Source organism: Triticum aestivum, chromosome 1D (assembly GCF_018294505.1).
Source record: "Triticum aestivum cultivar Chinese Spring chromosome 1D, IWGSC CS RefSeq v2.1, whole genome shotgun sequence".
In the NCBI taxonomy this organism is placed as follows: domain Eukaryota; kingdom Viridiplantae; phylum Streptophyta; class Magnoliopsida; order Poales; family Poaceae; genus Triticum; species Triticum aestivum.
Genome location: NC_057796.1, coordinates 55,141,090 through 55,166,874, shown reverse-complemented (window position 1 = coordinate 55,166,874; position 25,785 = coordinate 55,141,090). Strand labels below are relative to the sequence as shown.

Below are 25,785 nucleotides of genomic sequence, written 5' to 3'. Positions count from 1 at the left end.
TGGCACCAACCGGGACTAAAGGGGGGGCATTGGTACCGGTTAGTGCCACGAACCGGTACCAATGCACCCCTTTAGTATCGGTTGGTGCCACCAACCGGGACCAAAGGCCTTGTGCTGCTGCGCCCGCGTCGAAAGTTTAGTCCCACCTCGCTAGTTGAGAGGGGCACGCAGTGGTTTATAAGCCCCACTGCCGCTCCCCTCTCGAGCTCCTCTCCATTGCAGGCTTACGGGCCTAATTGTCACTGCTATGCCTGATGGGCCTACTGGGCCTTTGCGGGCCTGAATCCTGGCCCATCGATGGGTTTCTAGTCGTATTCAGGCCGTGGTGGCCTAGTAGGTGGCATATTTTTTATTTTTTGCCTGTTTTTTTGTTTTCTTTTTTGCTTTATTTATTTTGTTTTGTTTCCACTTACAACAAAAAACTTATTTATTTTATTTTATTTTATTTTGTTTCTAATTACTTATTTATTTTACTTTATGGTAATTCTTTTTGCTATTAAAGTTTCTAACAAAAAAGTTCTTTATGAAAATTCTTTTTGCTTTCAATGATTTTGAACAGAAAATACTTCGATAATTTTAGTTGCATCAATTTTATATAATTTTAGTTTCAATAATACTAGAGGTTGCTTATAATGTTTTGAACAGAAAATACTTTGATAATTTTAGTTTCATAAATTTTATTTATGTTATTAAAGTTTATTTTATTTTGTTTGTACTTATATAATTTATTAAAGTTTATATTATTTTGCTTCTAATTACTTATTTATTTTATTTGTTATTTTTCATGCATTTACTGATTATTTTGAGCTATAAGACCCTAAAATTGAAAAGCATTTCTGACTTCATTTGTTATTTTTCATGCATTTACTGATTATTTTGAGTTATAAGACCCTGAAATTGAAAAGCATTTCAAATGAACTCTGAAAAGGTTGAAAGTTGGCATGGTATCATCATTTCATCCACATAGCATGTGCAAGAAAGTTGAGAGGGTTACGGCAAAAACTGGATGCACTTCGTGTACAAAATGGACAATCTCTTTCGAAGTATCAGGATTTCATACGGAAACTCGTCTGTTACAAAGGGATTTCATTTTTTAAAACTTATTTGAACTCTTGACTTTTTGTGTGTTCAAAATGCAGCATTCAAAGCCACATCATCAATTTTCAACCCTTTCTGACTTCATTTCTTATTTTTCATGCATTTATTGATTATTTTGAGCTATAAGACCCTGAAATTGAAAAGCATTTCAAATGAACTCTGAAAAGGTTGAAAGTTGGCATGGTATCATCATTTCATCCACATAGCATGTGCAAGAAAGTTGAGAGGGTTACGGTAAAAACTGGATGCACTTCGTGTACAAAACGGACAATGGTATCATACTCGTCTGTTACAATGTTGGCATGGTATCATCATAATAGTTGCGGGAGAAAGTCTTCACTTTTTCTTCGCTTGTGTCATTTGCTTATTACGCCGTAACCATGGATAATCTTCATCGTTTATCAAGATGCTTGGGTCAGCCTTGACTTTGAAGGGAGGAATTTCATGAAACTTTTCATAATCTTCAGACATGTCTGTCTTGCCCTCCACTCCCACGATGTCCCTTTTTCCTGAAAGAACTATGTGGCGCTTTGGCGCATCGTATGATGTATTCGCTTCCTTATCTTTTCTTTTTCTCGGTTTGGTAGTCATGTCCTTCACATAGATAACCTGTGCCACATCATTGGTGTCACGGCCGGATTTTCAGGATAAAATTTCCCAGAAAACGGCCTTTGTGCTCACCAGCCCCAGGATTACTGTTAGCTGATGAGGCACCAACTTGATACAAGAATTCCAAGCAAGGTACAAAAATATGTAGTACAAGACCATTGTGGCCCAGGAGTACAACACTTGGTTTCTAGTGGTTGATGGCGGAAGCGATCTGTGATACAAGTGCGTCTATGGGACTCCATTCTCACAAGAACAGCTGACCAGGATAACTCCTATCTTCGCGAGGCTGCTATCGTCAATACGTAGGTTCCGAGGCTGTCACCGCGATGCTTATCTCCATGCGCAAAAATCTGGCCAAGACAATAGCCAGGGACAAGCCAGTGAGTACGTTTGAATGTACTCGCAAACATTAAGAACATGGGTATAATATAACAGGAGATAATCATACTCCGAAACATTTATGATAATAAGTCTGCCACGAAGTAAACAGAAATCTGTGATGCACGCGTGCAGAGAAAATATGGACGTGCAATACGGATGTAAAAGGAATGCACTGAGTGCGTGTCTAAGATGACTCCTCGAAAGGTTGCAAATAAATTAATGATGCCGCAGTCGGGCGTCTGAGCGACACCACAGAAAGGGCTTATAAAAGATAATCAAACAACAAGCATGCCGCAGTCGGGCGTCTGAGCGACACCACATAAAGGGCTTATAAAAGAATAATCACAGTGAATATCCAGGAGGTAGAACCATCCCAGGGATACTTAATAAAATACATAATGTAAATGGTTAGTCCATATTAATAATAAAATTAAAACATGATCCTCAGATGTCACAGGTCATAAACAAAAATCTAGTCTAGGCGTTTCTCCATCCGAAGACCGTCACTGAGTTCTAGCTAATTCGTTCTCCATCCGAATACCGTTACTATGATCCAGTTAGCCGTGTCTCCATCCGAAAACCGTCACTGAGTTCTAGCTAATTCGTTTTCCATCCGAATACCGTTACTAGATTCCACTCAGGCTGTGGTCCTTACCTATGAACATGGCTATCCAACAGGATATATCCTCTGAAGAGGGAGTACTATTTTCCCACAAGTAACGGATTTATTTAGTCCATCGGGACTAATTCCGCCTACGGCCTTTTAATTGAAAACACGCCTGACCTGCACACACCAGTTTAACTCACCGATGTCTGGAATCACCCACGACACCTGCCAAGCAAAACTCTAAGTGGGGAGGCTACAACCTCGACGTAGCATGGGATCAAATTTCTATATGCGCGCTCTAAGGGGTGCCCCCCTCTCGGTCCCAACCGGAAACACCCATGCCCCCGGACCAAGTGGCATGCCTACCGGAGGCCTCCGGTATCTTCCACTATGGCCTCTCTGTACGGTGTGTGCTTTGGTAAGGGGTTGACAACTTACTGAACCATACCCCGTCTGCGACAGGGACAAGTGGTAGTGCCAACAAATAAGGAAGTTACTGATCAAGACTCGACCTACGACCGACTCAGGTGGTCCAAGTGTCCTCCAACAATATTACCATTAGTGGAATAAATCACCACTCATCAAGCCTCGCCATGCCATACCGGACATACTCGTCTCGACGAGGGACTAGGGACAAGCTCGTGTCTACCCAAGACCACGACTTTCCCGGCTTCCTTCCGGTATGCATGAGGAGCTCACGAGGATGATCCAAATCACTAGCGTATCCATTGCTGACCACAAAATATCTCCAAAAAGCACTCATGCATGAGACTTTATCGTTACATAAAGATAACGCATACTCCAAGCCAAATGGTGTTGTAATCGTATCAGAACACCACAACAAAATATCATGCCAGAGTTCAGAAATGCTTGCCTTCAAGAGTATGCAAGGGATGCACTTTTTGGAAGCTTTCCCTTTTCTCCAAAAATCCTATTTTGAGAAATATCCAAACAACACATATTTCAAACACAGTACAAAAGGTTGTCTCAAATATTTTTGAAATAAATCTTAAAATAAACTAGGTGAAATTTGAGAGAGGTAGGAAAAAGAATCAACTCATTTGGAGTTTTATTTTAAAAGTTATAGCTGGTCAAAGTCTGGTCAAAACTATGTTTTTAATAAAACCAGAAAAAGGAAAACGCTTCGAGGGGAATACGCTTTCGCAGCAGAGGAAACGTACTCGGGACTTATGCGCCTTCACTTAAAACAGAGAAGACGGCGCGCGGGTCACTGACAGTGGGTCCAGAGGGCCCACTGGTCAGGTTTGACCGTTCTTCCCTCTCCCTCCTCTTCTCTACCTGACGGGAGCCGGACTCCGGCGATCGCCGTCGACGAACGGCAGCGCCTCACGGGCATCCGAGGGCGGGGATGGAACGGCCAGATTGGGGTGGTCCTCTTGGTGGTAGCTGGGTCGTCGGAGGTGGAAGAAATCGCCGGCGGCGAGCTCCGCGGCGGAGGGGGCTACGGGTGAGAAGTGGTTTTTGGGCTCCGGTGGTCTCCGATCGTGGTTGGGTTGCTGGGCAGCTCCGCAAGGACAAGGGGAAGCTACTGGTGGCGCTGGTTGGGCGAGAGAGTGGCTGGCTGCGATGTATTTCACCGGAGTTGGCGGCGGCCGAACTGGCCGGAGTTGGTGAAGACGGTCTTCTCCGGTCAATCCACTGCTAGGGAAGCTCTACGGGGAGGGTCTGAGGTCGCCTGAGGTCTTGAACGAGTTCGGGGACCCTTTAAATAGGCGCTCGAGGTTGGACCGCGGCGGCTGGGGATAAGATCGCCGGCGACAGCCGTGCTGTAGCCGCAGGGCGACGTGGCGGCGACGAGCGCGTGCCGACGAGCTTCGGGATAAGACCGGGCTGTTCACGGGGCAGCTGGCGCGCTGGTGTGGTTTGGGCGGTGCCGAACATGGGAGAGGTTCGCTGCCGACGCCGGTGTGCCGCCAAATGCTCTGCCAGCGGCGCTGCAGGGCGCCAGAGATGGCGTGGAGAGGGGGCGAGCTAGTGCGCGGTTCAGCGGTGGAGCAGGGGCCAGGGACGGGTCGCGTCGAGTGCGGCAGTGTGGCGCGGCGGCTCAGTGCGCACGCGTGCAAAACGTGCGCTCTGGGCGCGCCCAGAGCACGCACGGAACCTGCTCGACGAAATGCCAGGGCGGTCTAGAGCGCGAGGGTGGGGCTGGCAATTAACAGGACTAGGATAGAGACAGCTAGGAGTTCAGTGGACAAGGTTGCTGGGTCATTGGAGCAAGTTCACAGTGCATACTAGGAAACATGCCCAAAACCGACTGTGCACACCAAGTGCTCGACAGAATGCCAAGTGCACTTAGGCAACTCTTGGAGTGGCCAAAATCTCCAGATCAGGGTCTCTTTAGGTGTGGATGGTGAAGGCAAGATCATATGGGTAAAACCAGAAACTTGTTAGAGCAAGTTTTGCAAAACTCCAGTTTTGGACAGAAAGAAAAAGGGTTTATTGCATGCACTTAAAAACCTCCAATGAGTCCACTCTCCTGGACTTAAGGGTTTTGAAAGGAGGGCTACAAGTAGGAAAAAGCTCAGGGTCAGTTGAGCAAAATAAAATAAGGTAGCAGTTCAAAACACCAAACTGGACCAGAATGAAAAAGAGGTTGTTTTACTCAAATTTTTCAAAGAACATCACTGGGTTTTTGCATAGAGTTGAATTGTATGCATCCACTGACATCTCCAAACACTTGGAATTCTTTTAAAGAAATATTTAAATAGGTTGTAGTGCAAAAGTTCCTACTGGACCAGATTGGAAAAGTTGGTGTAGAGCTCAAAATCTCCAATGGCCAAAAGGTATTTTTGCATAAAAGTGATGTGGAAACATCACATGACATCCCCAAATTTTGGTGGAAATTTTAATTGCATTTGTCAAATGGTTGTAGTGCAAAACAGGCTCCAAATTCAAAAGAAATCATTTTAAAAGAATAAAGCTCTGAGAAAACAAATCTTGCAATTTAAATCCACTGATAAAGAATTGTTTTATCAAAGAGAGTATTCAAGTCCAACAATACCTTTTGAAAGTTTTCCACTTGAAGTAAAAATCCACAATAACAAAAGGGTAAATCTTGACAAATGGAAAAGTTTTATTTCCTGGCAAAAATTTTAATAAATAAAACAAGGTCAAAATTTTTGGGGTGTCACAACACTACCCCCCTTAAGAAAAATCTCGTCCTCGAGATTTGTTAAATGCTGTTTTGAACAAAAACTGTTTTTATCAAAAGAAATCGTTCAACTGCACAAAAACAAAGCGGCTATAGTGAGAGGGCAATAAGTGGTGTAAAACCACAGTGTGATACACTGACGTAGTGTGGAAAAAATCTACGGTTAGGGAAAACGAGATATTTCCACGCGGATACAGTAATTTAAAATAAGTTCTAAATTACTAAAATACGCTGGTCGTACCCGAGAGCACAGTGCTCTCTCTGGCTGACAGGTGGACCCAGGGCCCACTGTCGGCCTCTTCTTCTACCTCTGGCTCTCTCTTCTCTCTCGCGAGCTCTCCCGCGCTTCCTCCACCGGCGATGCCTAGCTCGTAGGGCATCGAGGACGTACCGTGGTAGTGCGCGGCGTGCTAGCTGCCGGTGCAGCGTGCACTCACCTCGCGGGCCAGTGCGCTGTCGGCACTGCTCGCGGACTCGCCTCCGAACACCGGCGGTCGAGCGACGAGTGGCGCTGGTGGACCTCGCCCACCGTACACCGATCTCGAGCTATAAAATGATCGCGGTGCTCCTTTCTTCTTCCTCACACCTGGCCTCGCTTCTACTTCTCCTTCCTTCTCCTCCATTGCTGTTAGCAGGAGCTCGAGACGAGGCTCTAATGGCGGAGGCAATGCCGGACTGGTATGTGGTCCTGGTGTGTGGGGGTTTGGCGGTGCTGCTGGGGTTCTCCGTGCTCCTGTGCGCGATGATCCTGGATGATCGTCGTGATGCTGCCGCTCGAGTGTTAGCTCTCCGCGGCGGCGGCGATCACGTGGATTAGGCGCGGCATCGAGGGCTAACTGTCGTCGGTGTGCTGGGGCAACTCGTGCCTGAATGATCACTCACAAATCTCTCTCACTGAGACTGTGGTGCCCTCGCGTGTGATCAGGTAGGCGCAAAAATGTGCTCAAGGATTTGTAATAGTGCCCGAGGTCGAGTGGTTGCTGCTGTGAGTCTGCTGTTACGACGCTGTGCGAATAAAAAATCTATGTCGTGAAAATATATACGCAGCAGTGACTCGGGGAAAGAAATCTCCTCAAAAACATGTTGCGAGAGAAAAATAATTTAAACAAAACTAACAGCAGTAAAACTACTCACATAACTGGAACTAAAGAGAATCGGATCCATCGCACAAAATTTGGGAACCACGAACACGCTACAACACATAAACAAAATACTGGGATAATAAATACAGTGGAGGCGTTTACAAGGAAAACGGCAAAAGGACAGGGTCCTGAGAAAACGCCTCTGGTACTGGGGCACACTCCTCTTTTATCGGGGGAAGCGGGTTGACTAGTCGATGAATGCGCCTCTCCTGGTCAGGCCTCAGTGGTCTGCCAATAGCGATCCGAGGATTTAAATCAGCGAGGCTCTGGAGATAACCCATTACCCGCTGAGTTAAACGCTCCTGAGCGATAACGTACTGGGCAAGGTTGGCCAGTACTGGATCTCTCTCAATTCGTCCACCGGGAAAAGATGCAACTTCTCCGGGTGCTGCACGACTCGGAAAATAATAGTATCCTCGCTCGCTGGCATAGGGTACCGCGAATCAAAGACGAGTGAGCGCCTCGTATGCAGCAGCTTCTATGGCCATATGCGGAGTTGGCATGGATTTCCCCACGAAGGAGACTTCCGTTGGGTCTTGGTTTGGGTATGCGGGAGGGATGTGCACCACTGCCCAATATTTCGAGGTGGAAGGGGTGATCCTCGATTTGAGCAACTCGTACTGGGGTGGACGGGTGGCACTCATGGTACTGCAGGTAAAGTCCCACAATAATTTGACAAAACTGCCCGGGGTTGCGTCTGGGGTTCTCAGATAAATACTGGGGGTCGGCATGGCAAAGGAATGGCTGTGAGTGCTGCGCACAATAGTGAGGGGCTCTTGGCAAGGTCACGAAGTGGCCTTTATATAGCATCGGGGCTGGGTTATCCACCGGGGTGAAGGGTAACTGGTTGTCGATCCTGTACTTGGGTCAAAGCCACAGATATACGCATCACATAAATGTGACGCATTACTGTAGGTGCCGTCGGGGTTGGTCTAGGTAGCTGCGCCCGAAAAAAAAATGCAACTGTACGCTAACGTACATATGCATAGCTACTACTCCAAAATAAGGGCGCTCAAGCAGACAGCAGGTAATAAAAGCGATACAAGATCACACCATTACAAAGCGTGGGAAAACTAAGGCTCGATACAACTCGAGCGACTTAGTCTACTTCGTCAATGTCTAAGTGAGCTGGCCTGGCGGGTGCCGAGGTTTCTCCACGGGTTTCTCCGTCAGGATTTGCCGGCTGAGGTTGAGGGGCTGCAGAGTCGGGGTAGTGGTGATGACCATCGCGGGGGTTGTTGGCCACAATCCCGTTGGAATGGGTTCCCAAAAGGCGACGAAGCGCTTCTGGGGTCACCAAAGCACTCTGGTTGATGGCTGGCGCAGACCTCAAGGGATCGATCGGGTGTCCGAACAGCACGACTGGGTTGTCGGCGTCGGGCTCCGCTTCTCTTCTCGTCGGGGCTCGGCGAACCAGTTCTCCACGAGCTGTGATCAGATCAAGGGTGACCTGATCGAACAGTTGCTCTAGTGTGCTTACATAGCGCACCAGATGTAACAGCGCATGATCTGTCTCGTGGTCTCCGTTGGCGACCTGGGGCGGCCTACCATACCCGTCACGACTGGGGTAGTAGTAGAACGAGCGACAGTTAACTCTGGGCGACAAGTGCCGGAGTTGAACTATAGCTTCTCGGGCTGCCAGTTGGATGGCCTGTGGCTCAAAGGAAGTTGTCCTTCCAGTGAACCTATAGTGGCGTTTTGGCGACAGACCCCTACCGTAGATGTGCACAGTGGCCCAGTACTGACGGCTCTCACCGTACATGGGTCCTTGGTACACAACATATTCAGGAGGCTCTTCTAATGCATAGGCACGGCGGGTGAGGTTTGCGAGTACGGTCACAAAACCTCCAAGGTTGGTTGCTGTGGTCTCATTGTGAACAATGGGGCCAGGCATCGTGGCTTGGTTTTGGGGGAGGAGGCTGTGCTGTGCTGTGTTGAGGCTAGCGTGCCCTTTTTATAGGGAAAGGGGACGGAGTCTTCCTCCGCACGCTTGCGATAGAGACGGGTTGGGTGTCGGTCACTGGCGCGTGATCGACGGGCTAGGCTGATAGGTTGGGCACCGTCCGCCGAAAGGCGTCAGGTCACTGTGTAGATATCTTACGCGGGAAGCTTGATCGGGGTTAGGCTAAGGTCTGGTGGTTTGGTTAACCTAAGTCTATTGACCTGGCTAAGATAGGATTAGCCAATGGTCAGCCTGGCTCTGATACCAAGTCTGTCACGGCCGGATTTTCAGGATAAAATTTCCCAGAAAACGGCCTTTGTGCTCACCAGCCCCAGGATTACTGTTAGCTGATGAGGCACCAACTTGATACAAGAATTCCAAGCAAGGTACAAAAATATGTAGTACAAGACCATTGTGGCCTAGGAGTACAACACTTGGTTTCTAGTGGTTGATGGCGGAAGCGGTCTGTGATACAACTGCGTCTATGGGACTCCATTCTCACAAGAACAGCTGACCAGGATAACTCCTATCTTCGCGAGGCTGCTATCGTCAATACGTAGGTTCCGAGGCTGTCACCGCGATGCTTATCTCCATGCGCAAAAATCTGGCCAAGACAATAGCCAGGGACAAGCCAGTGAGTACGTTTGAATGTACTCGCAAACATTAAGAACATGGGTATAATATAACAGGAGATAATCATACTCCGAAACATTGATGATAATAAGTCTGCCACGAAGTAAACAGAAATCTGTGATGCACGCGTGCAGAGAAAATATGGACGTGCAATACGGATGTAAAAGGAATGCACTGAGTGCGTGTCTAAAATGACTCCTCGAAAGGTTGCAAATAAATTAATGATGCCGCAGTCGGGCGTCTGAGCGACACCACAGAAAGGGCTTATAAAAGATAATCAAACAACAAGCATGCCGCAGTCGGGCGTCTGAGCGACACTACATAAAGGGCTTATAAATAAACAACAAGCATGCCACAGTCGGGCGTCTGAGCGACACCACAGAAAGGGCTTATAAAAGATAATCAAACAACAAGCATGCCGCAGTCGGGCGTCTGAGCGACACCACATAAAGGGCTTATAAAAGAATAATCACAGTGAATATCCAGGAGGTAGAACCATCCCAGGGATACTCAATAAAATACATAATGTAAATGGTTAGTCCGTATTAATAATAAAATTAAAACATGATCCTCAGATGTCACAGGTCATAAACAAAAATCTAGTCTAGGCGTTTCTCCATCCGAAGACCGTCACTGAGTTCTAGCTAATTCGTTCTCCATCCGAATACCGTTACTATGATCCAGTTAGCCGTGTCTCCATCCGAAAACCGTCACTGAGTTCTAGCTAATTCGTTTTCCATCCGAATACCGTTACTAGATTCCACTCAGGCTGTGGTCCTTACCTATGAACATGGCTATCCAACAGGATATATCCTCTGAAGAGGGAGTACTATTTTCCCACAAGTAACGGATTTATTTAGTCCATCGGGACTAATTCCGCCTACGGCCTTTTAATTGAAAACACGCCTGACCTGCACACACCAGTTTAACTCACCGATGTCTGGAATCACCCACGACACCTGCCAAGCAAAACTCTAAGTGGGGAGGCTACAACCTCGACGTAGCATGGGATCAAATTTCTATATGCGCGCTCTAAGGGGTGCCCCCCTCTCGGTCCCAACCGGAAACACCCATGCCCCCGGACCAAGTGGCATGCCTACCGGAGGCCTCCGGTATCTTCCACTATGGCCTCTCTGTACGGTGTGTGCTTTGGTAAGGGGTTGACAACTTACTGAACCATACCCCGTCTGCGACAGGGACAAGTGGTAGTGCCAACAAATAAGGAAGTTACTGATCAAGACTCGACCTACGACCGACTCAGGTGGTCCAAGTGTCCTCCAACAATATTACCATTAGTGGAATAAATCACCACTCATCAAGCCTCGCCATGCCATACCGGACATACTCGTCTCGACGAGGGACTAGGGACAAGCTCGTGTCTACCCAAGACCACGACTTTCCCGGCTTCCTTCCGGTATGCATGAGGAGCTCACGAGGATGATCCAAATCACTAGCGTATCCATTGCTGACCACAAAATATCTCCAAAAAGCACTCATGCATGAGACTTTATCGTTACATAAAGATAACGCATACTCCAAGCCAAATGGTGTTGTAATCGTATCAGAACACCACAACAAAATATCATGCCAGAGTTCAGAAATGCTTGCCTTCAAGAGTATGCAAGGGATGCACTTTTTGGAAGCTTTCCCTTTTCTCCAAAAATCCTATTTTGAGAAATATCCAAACAACACATATTTCAAACACAGTACAAAAGGTTGTCTCAAATATTTTTGAAATAAATCTTAAAATAAACTAGGTGAAATTTGAGAGAGGTAGGAAAAAGAATCAACTCATTTAGAGTTTTATTTTAAAAGTTATAGCTGGTCAAAGTCTGGTCAAAACTATGTTTTTAATAAAACCAGAAAAAGGAAAACGCTTCGAGGGGAATACGCTTTCGCAGCAGAGGAAACGTACTCGGGACTTATGCGCCTTCACTTAAAACAGAGAAGACGGCGCGCGGGTCACTGACAGTGGGTCCAGAGGGCCCACTGGTCAGGTTTGACCGTTCTTCCCTCTCCCTCCTCTTCTCTACCTGACGGGAGCCGGACTCCGGCGATCGCCGTCGACGAACGGCAGCGCCTCACGGGCATCCGAGGGCGGGGATGGAACGGCCAGATTGGGGTGGTCCTCTTGGTGGTAGCTGGGTCGTCGGAGGTGGAAGAAATCGCCGGCGGCGAGCTCCGCGGCGGAGGGGGCTACGGGTGAGAAGTGGTTTTTGGGCTCCGGTGGTCTCCGATCGTGGTTGGGTTGCTGGGCAGCTCCGCAAGGACAAGGGGAAGCTACTGGTGGCGCTGGTTGGGCGAGAGAGTGGCTGGCTGCGATGTATTTCACCGGAGTTGGCGGCGGCCGAACTGGCCGGAGTTGGTGAAGACGGTATTCTCCGGTCAATCCACTGCTAGGGAAGCTCTACGGGGAGGGTCTGAGGTCGCCTGAGGTCTTGAACGAGTTCGGGGACCCTTTAAATAGGCGCTCGAGGTTGGACCGCGGCGGCTGGGGATAAGATCGCCGGCGACAGCCGTGCTGTAGCCGCAGGGCGACGTGGCGGCGACGAGCGCGTGCCGACGAGCTTCGGGATAAGACCGGGCTGTTCACGGGGCAGCTGGCGCGCTGGTGTGGTTTGGGCGGTGCCGAACATGGGAGAGGTTCGCTGCCGACGCCGGCGTGCCGCCAAATGCTCTGCCAGCGGCGCTGCAGGGCGCCAGAGATGGCGTGGAGAGGGGGCGAGCTAGTGCGCGGTTCAGCGGTGGAGCAGGGGCCAGGGACGGGTCGCGTCGAGTGCGGCAGTGTGGCGCGGCGGCTCAGTGCGCACGCGTGCAAAACGTGCGCTCTGGGTGCGCCCAGAGCACGCACGGAACCTGCTCGACGAAATGCCAGGGCGGTCTAGAGCGCGAGGGTGGGGCTGGCAATTAACAGGACTAGGATAGAGACAGCTAGGAGTTCAGTGGACAAGGTTGCTGGGTCATTGGAGCAAGTTCACAGTGCATACTAGGAAACATGCCCAAAACCGACTGTGCACACCAAGTGCTCGACAGAATGCCAAGTGCACTTAGGCAACTCTTGGAGTGGCCAAAATCTCCAGATCAGGGTCTCTTTAGGTGTGGATGGTGAAGGCAAGATCATATGGGTAAAACCAGAAACTTGTTAGAGCAAGTTTTGCAAAACTCCAGTTTTGGACAGAAAGAAAAAGGGTTTATTGCATGCACTTAAAAACCTCCAATGAGTCCACTCTCCTGGACTTAAGGGTTTTGAAAGGAGGGCTACAAGTAGGAAAAAGCTCAGGGTCAGTTGAGCAAAATAAAATAAGGTAGCAGTTCAAAACACCAAACTGGACCAGAATGAAAAAGAGGTTGTTTTACTCAAATTTTTCAAAGAACATCACTGGGTTTTTGCATAGAGTTGAATTGTATGCATCCACTGACATCTCCAAACACTTGGAATGTTTTTTAAAGAAATATTTAAATAGGTTGTAGTGCAAAAGTGCCTACTGGACCAGATTGGAAAAGTTGGTGTAGAGCTCAAAATCTCCAATGGCCAAAAGGTATTTTTGCATAAAAGTGATGTGGAAACATCACATGACATCCCCAAATTTTGGTGGAAATTTTAATTGCATTTGTCAAATGGTTGTAGTGCAAAACAGGCTCAAATTCAAAAGAAATCATTTTAAAAGAATAAAGCTCTGAGAAAACAAATCTTGCAATTTAAATCCACTGATAAAGAATTGTTTTATCAAAGAGAGTATTCAAGTCCAACAATACCTTTTGAAAGTTTTCCACTTGAAGTAAAAATCCACAATAACAAAAGGGTAAATCTTGACAAATGGAAAAGTTTTATTTCCTAGCAAAAATTTTAATAAATAAAACAAGGTCAAAAATTTTGGGGTGTCACAACTGGCTAGGACGAACGGTTCGTTAGTGTACCCAAGATTTTTCAGATCCACTGTTGCCATTCTGTACTGTGGGTCTACCTGTACCCCGCCTCCTGACAGATTGACCCATTTGCACTTAAACAAAGGGACCTTAAAATCATGTCCGTAGTCAAGTTCCCATATGTCCACTATGTAACCATAATATGTGTCCTTTCCCCTCTCGGTGTCTGCATCAAAGCGGACACTGCTGTTTTGGTTGGTGCTCTTTTGATCTTGGGCGATTGTGTAAAATGTATTCCCATTTATCTCGTATCCTTTGTAAGTCAATACAGTCAAAGATGGTCCCCTGGACAACGAGTACAGCTCATCACAAACAGTGTTGTCACCTCTAGGCCGTGTTTCCAACCAACTGCTGAAAGTCCTGATGTGTTCACATGTAATCCAATCGTCGCACTGCTCCGGGTGTTTGGAGCGCAGACTGTTCTTGTATTCATCAACATACGGGGTCACCAAGGTAGAGTTCTGTAGAACTGTGTAGTGTGCTTGACACCAAGAATGCCCGTCCCTGCATATTATTGAGTCCGCTACTAGCGTGCCTTTTCCAGTCAGTCTCCCCTCATACCGCGATTCAGGGAGACCTATCTTCTTAAGGACAGGAATGAAGTCAACACAAAACCCAATGACATCCTCTGTTTGATGGCCCATGGAGATGCTTCCTTCTGGCCTAGCGTGGTTACGGACATATTTCTTTAGGACTCCCATGAACCTCTCAAAGGGGAACATATTGTGTAGAAATACGGGCCCCATAATGACAATCTCGTCGACTAGATGAACTAGGACGTGCGTCATGATATTGAAGAAGGATGGTGGGAACACCAGCTCGAAACTGACAAGACATTGCGCCACATCACTCCTCAGCCTTGGTATGATTTCTGGATCGATCACCTTCTAAGAGATTGCATTGAGGAATGCACATAGCTTCACAATGGCTAATCGGACGTTTTCCGGTAGAAGCCCCCTCAATGCAACCGGAAGCAGTTGCGTCATAATCACGTGGTAGTCATGAGACTTTAGGTTCTGGAACTTTTTCTCTGGCATATTTATTATTCCCTTTATATTCGACGAGAAGCCAGTCGGGACCTTCATACTGAGCAGCCATTTAAAGAAGATTTCTTTCTCTTCTTTCGTAAGAGCGTAGCTGGCAGGACCTTCATACTGCTTCGGAGGCATGCCGTCTTTTTCGTGCAAACATTGCAGGTCCTCCCGTGCCTCAGGTGTATCTTTTGTCTTCCCATACACGCCCAAGAAGCCTAGCAGGTTCATGCAAAGGTTCTTCGTCACGTGCATCACGTCGATTGAAGAGCGGACCTCTAGGTCTTTCCAGTAGGGTAGGTCCCAAAATATAGATTTCTTCTTCCACATGGGTGCGTGTCCCTCAGCGTCATTTGGAACAGCTAGTCCGCTGGGACCCTTTCCAAAGATTACGTGTAAATCATTGACCATAGCAAGTATGTGATCACTGGTACGCATGGCGGGCTTCTTCCGGTGATCTGCCTCACCTTTGAAATGCTTGCCTTTCTTTCGACATTGATGGTTGGTCGGAAGAAATCGACGATGGCCTAGGTACACATTCTTCCTGCATTTGTTCAGGTATATACTTTCAGTGTCATCTAAACAGTGCGTGCATGCATGGTATCCCTTGTTTGTCTGTCCTGAAAGGTTACTGAGAGCGGGCCAATCATTGATGGTTACAAATAGCAACACGTGCAGGTTAAATTCCTCCTGTTTGTGCTCATCCCACGTACGTACACCGTTTCCATTCCACAACTGTAAAAGTTCTTCAACTAATGGCCTTAGGTACACATCAATGTCGTTGCCGGGTTGCTGAGGGCCTTGGATGAGAACTGGCATCATAATGAACTTCCGCTTCATGCACATCCAAGGAGGAAGGTTATACATACATAGAGTCATGGGCCAGGTGCGGTGAATGCTGCTCTGCTCCCCGAAAGGATTAATGCCATCCGCGCTTAAACCAAACCATACGTTCCTTGGGTCAGCTGCAAACTCAGCCCAGTACTTTCTCTCGATTTTTCTCCACTGCGACCCGTCAGCGGGTGCTCCCAATTTCTCGTCTTTCTTTTGGTCCTCACTTTGCCATCGCATCAACTTGGCATGCTCTTCCGCACCTCCAACACTAGAGGGCATACGACCTTCTTTGCTGCGTATGTACTGTCGGGCAATTCGTTATCCTTTGGAAGCTTCTTCTTCAATATTTTCAATAGCTTCTCAAATCCTTTGTCAGGCACAACATTCTCTGCCTTCCACTGCAGCAATTCCAGTACGGTACCGAGCTTTGTGTTGCCAGCTTCGCAATTGGGGTACAACACTTTTTTGTGATCCTCTAACATGCGATCGAACTTCAGCTTCTCCTTTTGACTTTCGCATTGCGTCCTTGCATCGACAATGACCCGGCGGAGATCATCATCATCGGGCACTGGTTCCTCTTGATCTTCAGTAGCTTCCCCCGTTGCAGCATCATTGGGCACATCGTCTGGTTCCTCTTGATCTTCAGCAGCTTCCCCCGTTGCAGCATCACCGTATTCAAGGGGCACATAGTTGTCATCGTCCTCTTCTTCTTCGCCGTCTTCCATCATAACCCCTATTTCTCTGTGCCTCGTCCAAACATTATAGTGTGGCAGGAAACCCTTGTTAAGCAGGTGGGTGTGAAGGATTTTCCGGTTAGAGTAAGACTTCGTATTCCCACATTTAGGGCATGGATAACACATAAAACCATTCTGCTTGTTTGCCTCAGCCACTACGAGAAAATCATGCACGCCCTTAATGTACTCGGAGGTGTGTCTGTCACCGTACATCCAATGCCGGTTCATCTGCGTGCATTATATATAATTAAGTGTGTCAAAAACCATTACAGAACATCATGAATAGATAATTAAGTGACCAAATTAATAGAAGGTCATCATCACATTAAAACCAAAGTACAGACATAGTTCTCATCTAACAACATATAGCTCTCGAGAGCATCTAATTAATTAAACCATACATTGAAACTATGTAAAACATTTCAATGTGAAAACAAATGCGATCATAATCGCAACCAAGGTAACAATTGATCCAACGACATAATGATACCAAGCCTCGGTATGAATGACATAGTTTCTAATCTTTCTAATATTCAAGCGCATTGCATCCATCTTGATCTTGTGATCATCGACGACATCCGCAACATGCAACTCCAATATCATCTTCTCCTCCTCAAAATTTTTATCTTTTCCTTCAAGAAATTGTTTTCTTCTTCAACTAAATTTAACCTCTCGACAATAGGGTCGGTTGGAATTTCCGGTTCACATACCTCCTAGATAAATATAATCTATGTCACGTTGGTCGGCATAATTTTCATAAACAATAAATGAACCAATAGTTATAAAGATAATATATACCACATCCGAATCATAGACAGGACGAGGGCCGACGGGGGCAGATACCAAAACCATCGCACTATATAATAACATGCAATAAAATGGTAAGAAAATTAGACAAGTATCTATCTAAAGTAAGAATTTTTTTCTTTCAGAAAGAAGATAAGAACAAGAGGCTCACCACGGTGGTACCGACGACGAGATCGGCGCGGGCGATCGACGGCGGTGAAGACGGGAATGGGACGTGACGGGCCGCTAAACCTAGACAAATCTCGAGGAAAATGGAGCTTTGAGGTCGAGCTTCGAGAGGAGAAAGCTTAACTAGTGTGGCTCGGGCATTTCATCGAACACCTCATGTGCATAGGAGGTGAGCTAGAGCACCACAAAGCCCTCCCCTCGCCGGCCAGAGAAAAACAGAGCAATGGAGTGCTCTGCTCGCGGGCGAGGGGTATATATAGGCACCTCATTGGTCCCGGTTCGTGGCATGAACCGGGACTAAAGGGCAGCCTGTGGTCCCGGTTCAAGCCACCAACCGGGACCAATGGTGGTGGGCCAGGAGCGAGGCCCATTGGTCCCGGTTCGTCCCACCAACCGGGACCAAAGGGGCCAGACGAACCGGGACCAATGCCCCCACGAGGCCCAGCAGGCCCCTGGCCTCACGAACCGGGACCAGTGCCCCCATTGGTCCCGGTTCTGGACTGACCGGGACTAATGGGCTGACCCGGCCTAAACCAAAGCCCTCTTTTCTACTAGTGGACGCATACCCAGACGGAAACTAAGTTCCCACTCACGACCCATATAACAAGCTACACCAAGTAAGAAGTGTAGAACAATTAGCTCATAAGGACCACCATTGTATAACCACTCATCAACAGATGCAGCTTCCCAAATTGGGTAAAAGTGCAATCCGATCGCCGCAGAAGTAGGGATAATAGCACCAGAGATAATATTGTTTCCAAAAAGTAAAGAACCAGAAACAGGGTCATGAATACCATCAATATCTACTGGAGGGGCAGCAATGAAGGCGATAATAAATATAGAAGTTGCGGTCAATAAGGTAGGGATCATCAAAACACCGAACCATCCGATGTAAAGACGATTTTCAGTGCTAGTTGTCCAGTTGCAGAAGCGACCCCACATGCTTGTACTTTCGCGTCTCTCTAAAATTGCAGTCATGGTAAGATCTTGGTTTATTCAAATTGCAAGGACTCCCAAGCACACGTATTAACTAGAATATAGATAATAGAAGGCTTGTTATTTAACAGTATAACATAGACTATATACCAATGTCAACTAAGTCAGCCCAAATATTAGCTATCCATATAACTAAATTAACCAAACCAATAATTTTGTATTTGTAAATGAAGTGAGTCAAAGTTAAAAACATTGATGGGTCTTTTCTATATGGGTTTCCTGGGACTCGAACCCGAAACTAGTCGGATGGAGTAGATAATTCTTCCTTGTTACAATAGAGAAAAATCCCTCCCCAAATCGTGCTTGCATTTTTCATTGAACACGACTTTCCCTATGTAGAAATAGCCAATTTCTATTCCAAAGAGGAAGTTCTACTAATTTTTTAATTAGTAAGTTGATTCACCTACTCTTTATTATAATAAAAAGAACATTTCAGAATGAAAAATAGAAAAGTTTTTTCTTGATCATTTATCAACCCTTTCCTGTTTCTTAATTTCGTCTAATGATTAATTAAGAGGGTTGACCAGGTCATTGATACATATAATATCCAAATACCAAATACGCACAGTGTGTGATCCACAGAAAGAAAAAAAGAGTTGTTTTGGTGAACATCAAAGAAAAAACTGGCTCTTCTTCCATAAAAATTCTTCTAAAAATGCCGAACCCAATCGTTGCATAAAAGTTCGTACCGTGCTTTTATGTTTACGAGCTAAATTTCTAGCACATGAAAGTCGAAGTATATTCTTTAGTCGATACAAAGTCCATTTCTTCGAAGATCCACTATGATAATGAAAAAGATTTCTACATATCCGACCAAATCGATCAAGAATATCCCAATCTGATAAATCTGTCCAAATGGGTTTACTAATAGGATGCCCCGATCCAGTACAAAATTGAGCTTTTGATAAGTATCCTATGAGGAGAGTAGTGGGGACCATGGTATCGAATTTTTTCATTCGAGTATCTATTAGAAATGAATTCTCCAGCATTTGATTCCTTACTAACAAAGAACTTTTTGGTACACTTGAAAGGTACCCCATAAAATCGAAGCAAGAGTTTGCTAATTGTTTTATATGGATTCTTCGCGGCTGAGTCCAAAAACAGAAATAATATTGCCAGAAATTGATAAGGTAGCATTTCCATTTCTTCTTCAAAAAAAGTGCCTTTTGATGCAAGAATTGCCTTTCCTTGATATCGAACATAATGCATAAGAAGATCCATAAAGAACCATAGGGTTTTCCGAGAAAAACCAGGGTACATTATCCCAAAATGTTCCATCTTCCTAGAAAAGTGGATTCATTTCAGAAAAGTTCCAGAAGATGCTAATGGTAAGCAAGAAGATTGTTTACGAAGAAACAACAAAAAAAATTCATATTCTGATACATAAGAGTTATTTAGGAATCGAAATAGTCTTTTATTTTCTTTTTGAAAAATTGGATTTCATTGAAGGACTAAAACTATTCCAATTCGAATAATAGTTCAGAAAGAATCAATAAATCCAAAGATGGAACATCTTGGATACGGTATTGAAGGAGTTGAACCAGGATTTCCAAATGGATAGGACAGGGTATTTCTATATTTGATAGATAATCCAAATGCAAAAACTTGTCTTCTAAAAAGGGAAATATTGAATGAATAGAGTGTAAATTTTGAAACTTTGGTATTTCTATTTCTTTCGGACAAAATAATTCCCGTAGCGAGAATGGGATTTCCACAACGATCGCAAACCCTTCAGATAGAATATGAGAATAAAACTCGGAAGAAAAATAATTTTTGTAATCCAATAATCGATCTTGGTTAGGATGATTAACCGAGTTATCCAAAAAATTCTGCTGATACATTCGAATAATTAAACGTTTCACAAGTAGTGAACTAAATTTCTTGTTATTACAACTAACAACTATTTCCACATGTTCAGAACCATTTAATCCATAATGGTGGGAAAATGCATAAATATATTCCTGAAAGAGAAGTGGGTAGACAAAGTATTGTTGACGAGATTTATGTTTTTCTGAATACCCTTCGAATTTTTCCATTTGTATTTCTACTTGATCAGAGAGAAGAAGCATTTATCGGTTTATCGAATGATGATACATAGTGCAATATGGTCAGAACAGGGTGTTGCATTTTTAATACAAACCCTGGAAAGAAAGGGAGTCTAATCCACAGATCTTTTTCTGCTCCTTTTCTACCCAATTAGTTTATGTTTGTTCTAATAAAAAAAGAACAGAACAAGTTTTTTATTTTTGCAGGCCAATCGCTCTTTTGACTTTGGAATACAGCCTCTTTATCAATATACTGCTTCTTTTACACATTCAATCCATAACATCCCTTATTCAATCCATAATCAAGAATAATTAGGATTTCTAAAAAAACAAAAAATAAAGGGTCCACTCATAGGAAAACCCAACCTTTCCCCGCATCCGGCACTAATCTATTTTTAACGTCTAGTTAGAGCGGGGAATCATTCCAATTAGGAAGTTCAGCTCGTTGCTTTTTATTTTACCAGAATTGGAGCCAGGCTCTATCCATTTATTCATTAGACCCAGAAAATCGTAATTTTGGATTCCATTCAAAAAAGATTGATTTTATTACGACATGCTATTTTTTCCATTCATTACCTTTGAGGATCAATCGTGGTCTTCTAGACTCTACCAAGAGTCTAGAGAATTTGTTATTTCATCCAAATGTGTAAAAGATCATAGTCGCACTTAAAAGCCGAGTACTCTACCATTGAGTTAGCAACCCAGATAAAAAAGGATCTTAGATACGATCGAAATCCAAAAATCAATGGAATTACACCGCGCGCTTCTATCAAAACATTGAACTAGCAAGACATCAAAAGATTTTTTGATCGACCATGAAAAACACTCAAATGCCAAAACGAACAGGTCCGGTTAAATTCCACTAAAGTAAAGTTAAAAAAAGAGCGACCCTAATCACGATGGCCAAATTCTCCTTATTTTTAGTGATTTTTATTAAAAAAAATATATATTATATTGTATGAGAATACATGCAAGAGGAACACCCTTATCATTTGAGCGAAGTGTAGGTAGAAAAATTGAATATGGAGTGAGGATAAAGAGACCCATCTATCTACAAATTCTATTTGTTCAATAGACCTTTGTCAATGGAAATACAATGGTAAGAAAACAAACTAGATAGAAAAAGTAAATAAAATAGGGGCTTATGTTGGATTGGCACGATATAATATAAATCCAAATAGGATTAAAAAAGAGGTAAATTGTGTCTAAATAATTAGACAACTAGGAATACTAATAATCTTCTCCTATCCTACTGTTTGGTTCATTTAGTTCTTCAATTAACTCAAAGTTCTTTCTTTTTCTTTAAAGAATTCCGCCTTCCTTAAAATATCATAAACAGTTCTTGTTGGTTGAGCACCCTTTTCAAGGAAATAGAGAATAGCTGGAACATTTAAACAAGTTTGATTCTTTATCGGATCATAAAAACCTACTTTTTGAAGATCTATTCCTTCTCTTTGAGATCGAACATCAATTGCAACGATTTGATAGACAGCTTATTGGGATAGATGTAGATAAACAACGCCCCCTAGAAACGTATAGGAGGTTTTCTCATCATACGGCTCGAGAAAATGATTCGAATATCTGTCGATAATAATAGAAATTAGACTATGACGTGCATTAATTTCCTTACAGAAAAAACAAATTTCATTTATACTCATGACTCAAGTGGGCTAATTTTGCCTGACAAACTTCGAAGGCAAAATCCTTCCAAAATTTTTGAGTCGTCTTTAAACTCTTTTCTTTGTCTCATTTCGAACGAATTGACTTTTATTCCTTATTCTGATCCAACTCTGTTGTTGAGACAATTGAAAATTGTGTTTACTTGTTCTGGAATCCTTTATCTTTGATTTGTGAAATCCTTGGGTTTAGACATTACTTCGGGAATTCCTATTTTTTTCTTTCAAAAGAGTAGCAACATACCCTTTTTTCTTATTTCCTTCGATAAAGAATTTATCTCTTCTATAGAAATCTAATAAGAGGGCTTGATTCTGATATACTTTTATTGGACTTTCTTCTTATTTTAACCTTTCGATTTATTTCTATATTAAGCATAGACTGACAAAGTTGGCCTAATTTATTAGTTTTCACTAACCCTAGATTCTTTCCCTTGATAAAAAGAATTCTGTCCTCTCGAGCTCCATCGTGTACTATGTTACTTAAACCCAATGCAAATTTGGTTCGGAATGAATAGAACAGGCTATGTCGAGCCAAGAGCATTTTCATTACTATGGAAAATGATGGATAGAAAAATCCACAATCGATCATGTCCTTCAAGTCGCACGTTGCTTGCTACCACATCGTTTTAAATGAAGTTTTACCATAACAAACATTCCTCTTTTCATTGCAAAGTGGTATAGAGAATTGATCCAATATGGATGGAATCATGAATAGTCATTGGTTTAGTTTTTCTATACTAATTAAAACTTGCTATCTATGGAGCAATATGGATAAAAGAAAGTAAGTATTTATCCGGGAAGCCTCCGCGAAGATCCAATTTATTTAAACCCATATTAAAATTCTATCATATGAATTAAACATCGTTTGAAAAAGGCGACTAAACAAGTTTGCTTAAAACTTATTTATTCTTAAATTTCCACCCTCAACGGATGGCTCGAGATGATCAATCTTGAAGTGAGAAAAGAAGGATTGACTCTTCGTCAATAAATAAACTATCAACCTCCAAAAAAGTTTAATTAATTTAATTACTAGAATTAGAATTCTAGTAGTAATATATTTCTTCAGTACCAAAAAAAATTAACTATAATAACTAAATAAACTATTCCAATGAAAAGATTGAAAGTTTTTGGTAGTTATAGAATTCTCGTACTTCTTCAACTCGAATACCAAAAGGAAGAAAAAAATATGACTAAGTGATTTTATAGTAGGCATATCCTGAATGTGCTTGATAGATCCCATTTTTTCATGAAAATAAAGATAGTCAATTTGACTGCACTTAAGACTTTATTATGTTTTCTGAGAAAGAATAAGATATCATTATTCTCTTTAATAAAATTTTGTCTCGTACGGAATACTATATGATTTCACCATTTGTTTCATCAGAAACAATCTGGGACGGAAGGATTCGAACCTTCGAGTAACGGGACCAAAACCTGTTGCCTTACCACTTGGCCACACCCCATTTTGGGTTTTATGCGACACTAATAAACACTAGTATGTTTATTTGTTATTCGTCAATACCATTTCAATTACATAAAAAAGGAGGGATATTCTCTTGCTAGTATTCTACACATGCGGATAATATAGAATCAAAAAAATGCATTGATCATTACATGGAATTCTATTAAGATATTATATGAAAGTCGAATTTATTCCACTCTCATTTTAGAGTGCGAATACAAGGAGGTATTTTGTGTTTGGGAAAGTCCGAAGAAAAAAGATTTTGAATCCGCCTTTTCCTTCTTTCCCTTAAAAAATAACTCAAGAAAAATCCAATTATTTACTCTACAAGAATGAAATGCTTGTTATGCCTAATATACTTAGTTTAACCTGTATCTGTTTTAATTCTGTTCTTTATCCTACTAGTTTTTTCTTTGCCAAATTACCCGAAGCTTATGCTATTTTCAATCCAATCGTGGATATTATGCCTGTTATAGCTCTATTCTTTTTTCTATTAGCCTTTGTTTGGCAAGCTGCTGTAAGTTTTCGATGAAATCTTTAGTACTCTCTATGCCAAATTGAATGATGTGTTCATTCCAAAAAAAATTTAAAAATGGGTAAAAGCCGAGAAGTTTTATATTTTTATATTATGAACCTTCGATTCTAAAATTTAAATTCTTCTACATTGAATGGGTAGCTACAGTAATAAATTTGGATCAGCCTTTCTACTCCCCAGCACCTAGGTTGAGCAGGTACCTAAAGGTACCTACACAATACCTAACCACCTAACCCTATTTTTGCTATTGATAAGAGTGCTTATTATAAAAGAATTCTTGCAATTTTTTTCAAGAATTATTTTTTGCATTTTTAGGTATAAAAAAACCATCCTAGTGGATCCGTGTGGTAAGGAAAAACTGGTAATCTATTCCTTAAAAAAATCTTGGAGATTATGTAATGCTTACTCTCAAACTTTTTGTTTATACAGTAGTGATATTCTTTGTTTCACTCTTTATCTTTGGATTCTTATCTAATGACCCAGGACGGAATCCTGGACGCGAGGAGTAAAAATTCAGATTTTTTTCTTATTGGATTTGTTTTGTACATTTATCTATGAGAAAATCCGGGGGTCAGAATTCTTTCCAATTCGAAAGTCCCAAATGATCCAAGGGAGCGGAAAGAGAGGGATTCGAACCCTCGGTCCAAAAAAATTGTACAACGGATTAGCAATCCGCCGCTTTAGTCCACTCAGCCATGTCTCCATGTTCCAAAGCGAAAGGTTTCCGTGAAATGATATAGGCAAGAAATAAGAAATAACGGTTGCAAAAAACCCCCTTTTTTCTTTCAAAAGTCTATAAAAACTATATTGCCAATTCCATTTTAATTATATTCTTTTTTCTTAATGTTAATAAAAAAATAAGAAAATTCTTGTTTTTTCTTTCTAAAAATCGATATTGGCCGAGAGACAATCAAATAGATTTTCTCTTTAGCGAGCATTTCCATATATGACTTGTTATAATTATAATAAAACAAGCAGGTTATATAAAAAACGCTTTTTTGTCGATTATTTATCAAGAAAGCAAAAAGGGTTCTTAACAAATCCACCATAAAATTGGAAAGAAGCATAAAGTAAGTAGACCTGACTCCTTTAATGATGCCTCTATCCACTATTCTGATATATAAATTTGATGTAGATGAAATTGTATAAGCGATTTTTTTATTTCCTTAGACTTAGACCGCGCAAGACAAGAATTTTTCGCTATTTACGATTTCATATTCTTGTTACTAGATGTTCTATAGGAATAAGAAGAAATCACAACTCCTTTGCGCTACACATAAAATTGGGTTTCGAAGGTCCATTTTTTCTTCAGAATCCTCTATTTTAGTTCTTCCACCCATGCAATAGAGAGGGAATTGGAAAAGAAGGGTTACTTTTATTTTCATTTTTCCCTTAAAAGATAGACTTTGAAATAGGAGTCTTGGAATAATGCTGAATTCAAAGGTTTATTTCTTTCTATAGTATAAGAAAAACAATTTATTTCTATTTCTGTAGTATAAGAAAAACAAATAGTATAAGAAAAACAAATCGAATCAAATTCATCGATTTACCACGACCTCGGTTGTGACTGTGACTCCATAGATAAAAATGGGAAATTTCTCTCTTCGAGTCCATTGAAAAAGGGCATTGAACGACAAAGAAATCGTCCATAGATAATAAAACTATCATATGCCTTGGAAAGGGATATGAGGTGCTTGGAAATGGTTGAAGTAATTGAATAGGAGGATCACTATGACTATAGCCCTTGGTAGAATTCCTAAAGAAGAAAATGATCTATTTGATACTATGGATGACTGGTTACGAAGGGACCGTTTCGTTTTTGTAGGATGGTCTGGCCTATTGCTCTTTCCTTGTGCTTATTTCGCTTTAGGGGGTTGGTTTACAGGGACAACTTTTGTAACTTCTTGGTATACCCATGGATTGGCTAGTTCCTATTTGGAAGGTTGTAATTTCTTAACCGCGGCAGTTTCTACCCCTGCCAATAGT

At 43.0% G+C, this 25,785-nt stretch overlaps 2 protein-coding genes across 2 annotated transcripts in view; both read right to left on the bottom strand.

The window, feature by feature from the left end:
• The window catches only part of LOC123157757 (photosystem II protein D1-like), a 25,209-nt gene extending 7,041 nt beyond the window's left edge, over positions 1-18,168 (bottom strand). The window contains exon 1 of the mRNA XM_044575976.1: positions 17,646-18,168. Coding sequence (XP_044431911.1) covers positions 17,646-18,063 — 418 coding nt within the window. The 5' untranslated portion in view covers positions 18,064-18,168. The remainder of the gene's footprint in view (positions 1-17,645) is intronic.
• A 151-nt stretch (positions 18,169-18,319) lies between these two features.
• LOC123180263 (maturase K-like) lies at positions 18,320-19,457 on the bottom strand. Its single transcript, XM_044592253.1, has one exon. The coding sequence runs from the start codon at positions 19,281-19,283 to the stop codon at positions 18,693-18,695; it is 591 nt and encodes a 196-aa protein (XP_044448188.1). The 5' UTR covers positions 19,284-19,457; the 3' UTR covers positions 18,320-18,692.
• Between the last annotated feature and the right edge of the window lie 6,328 nt (positions 19,458-25,785).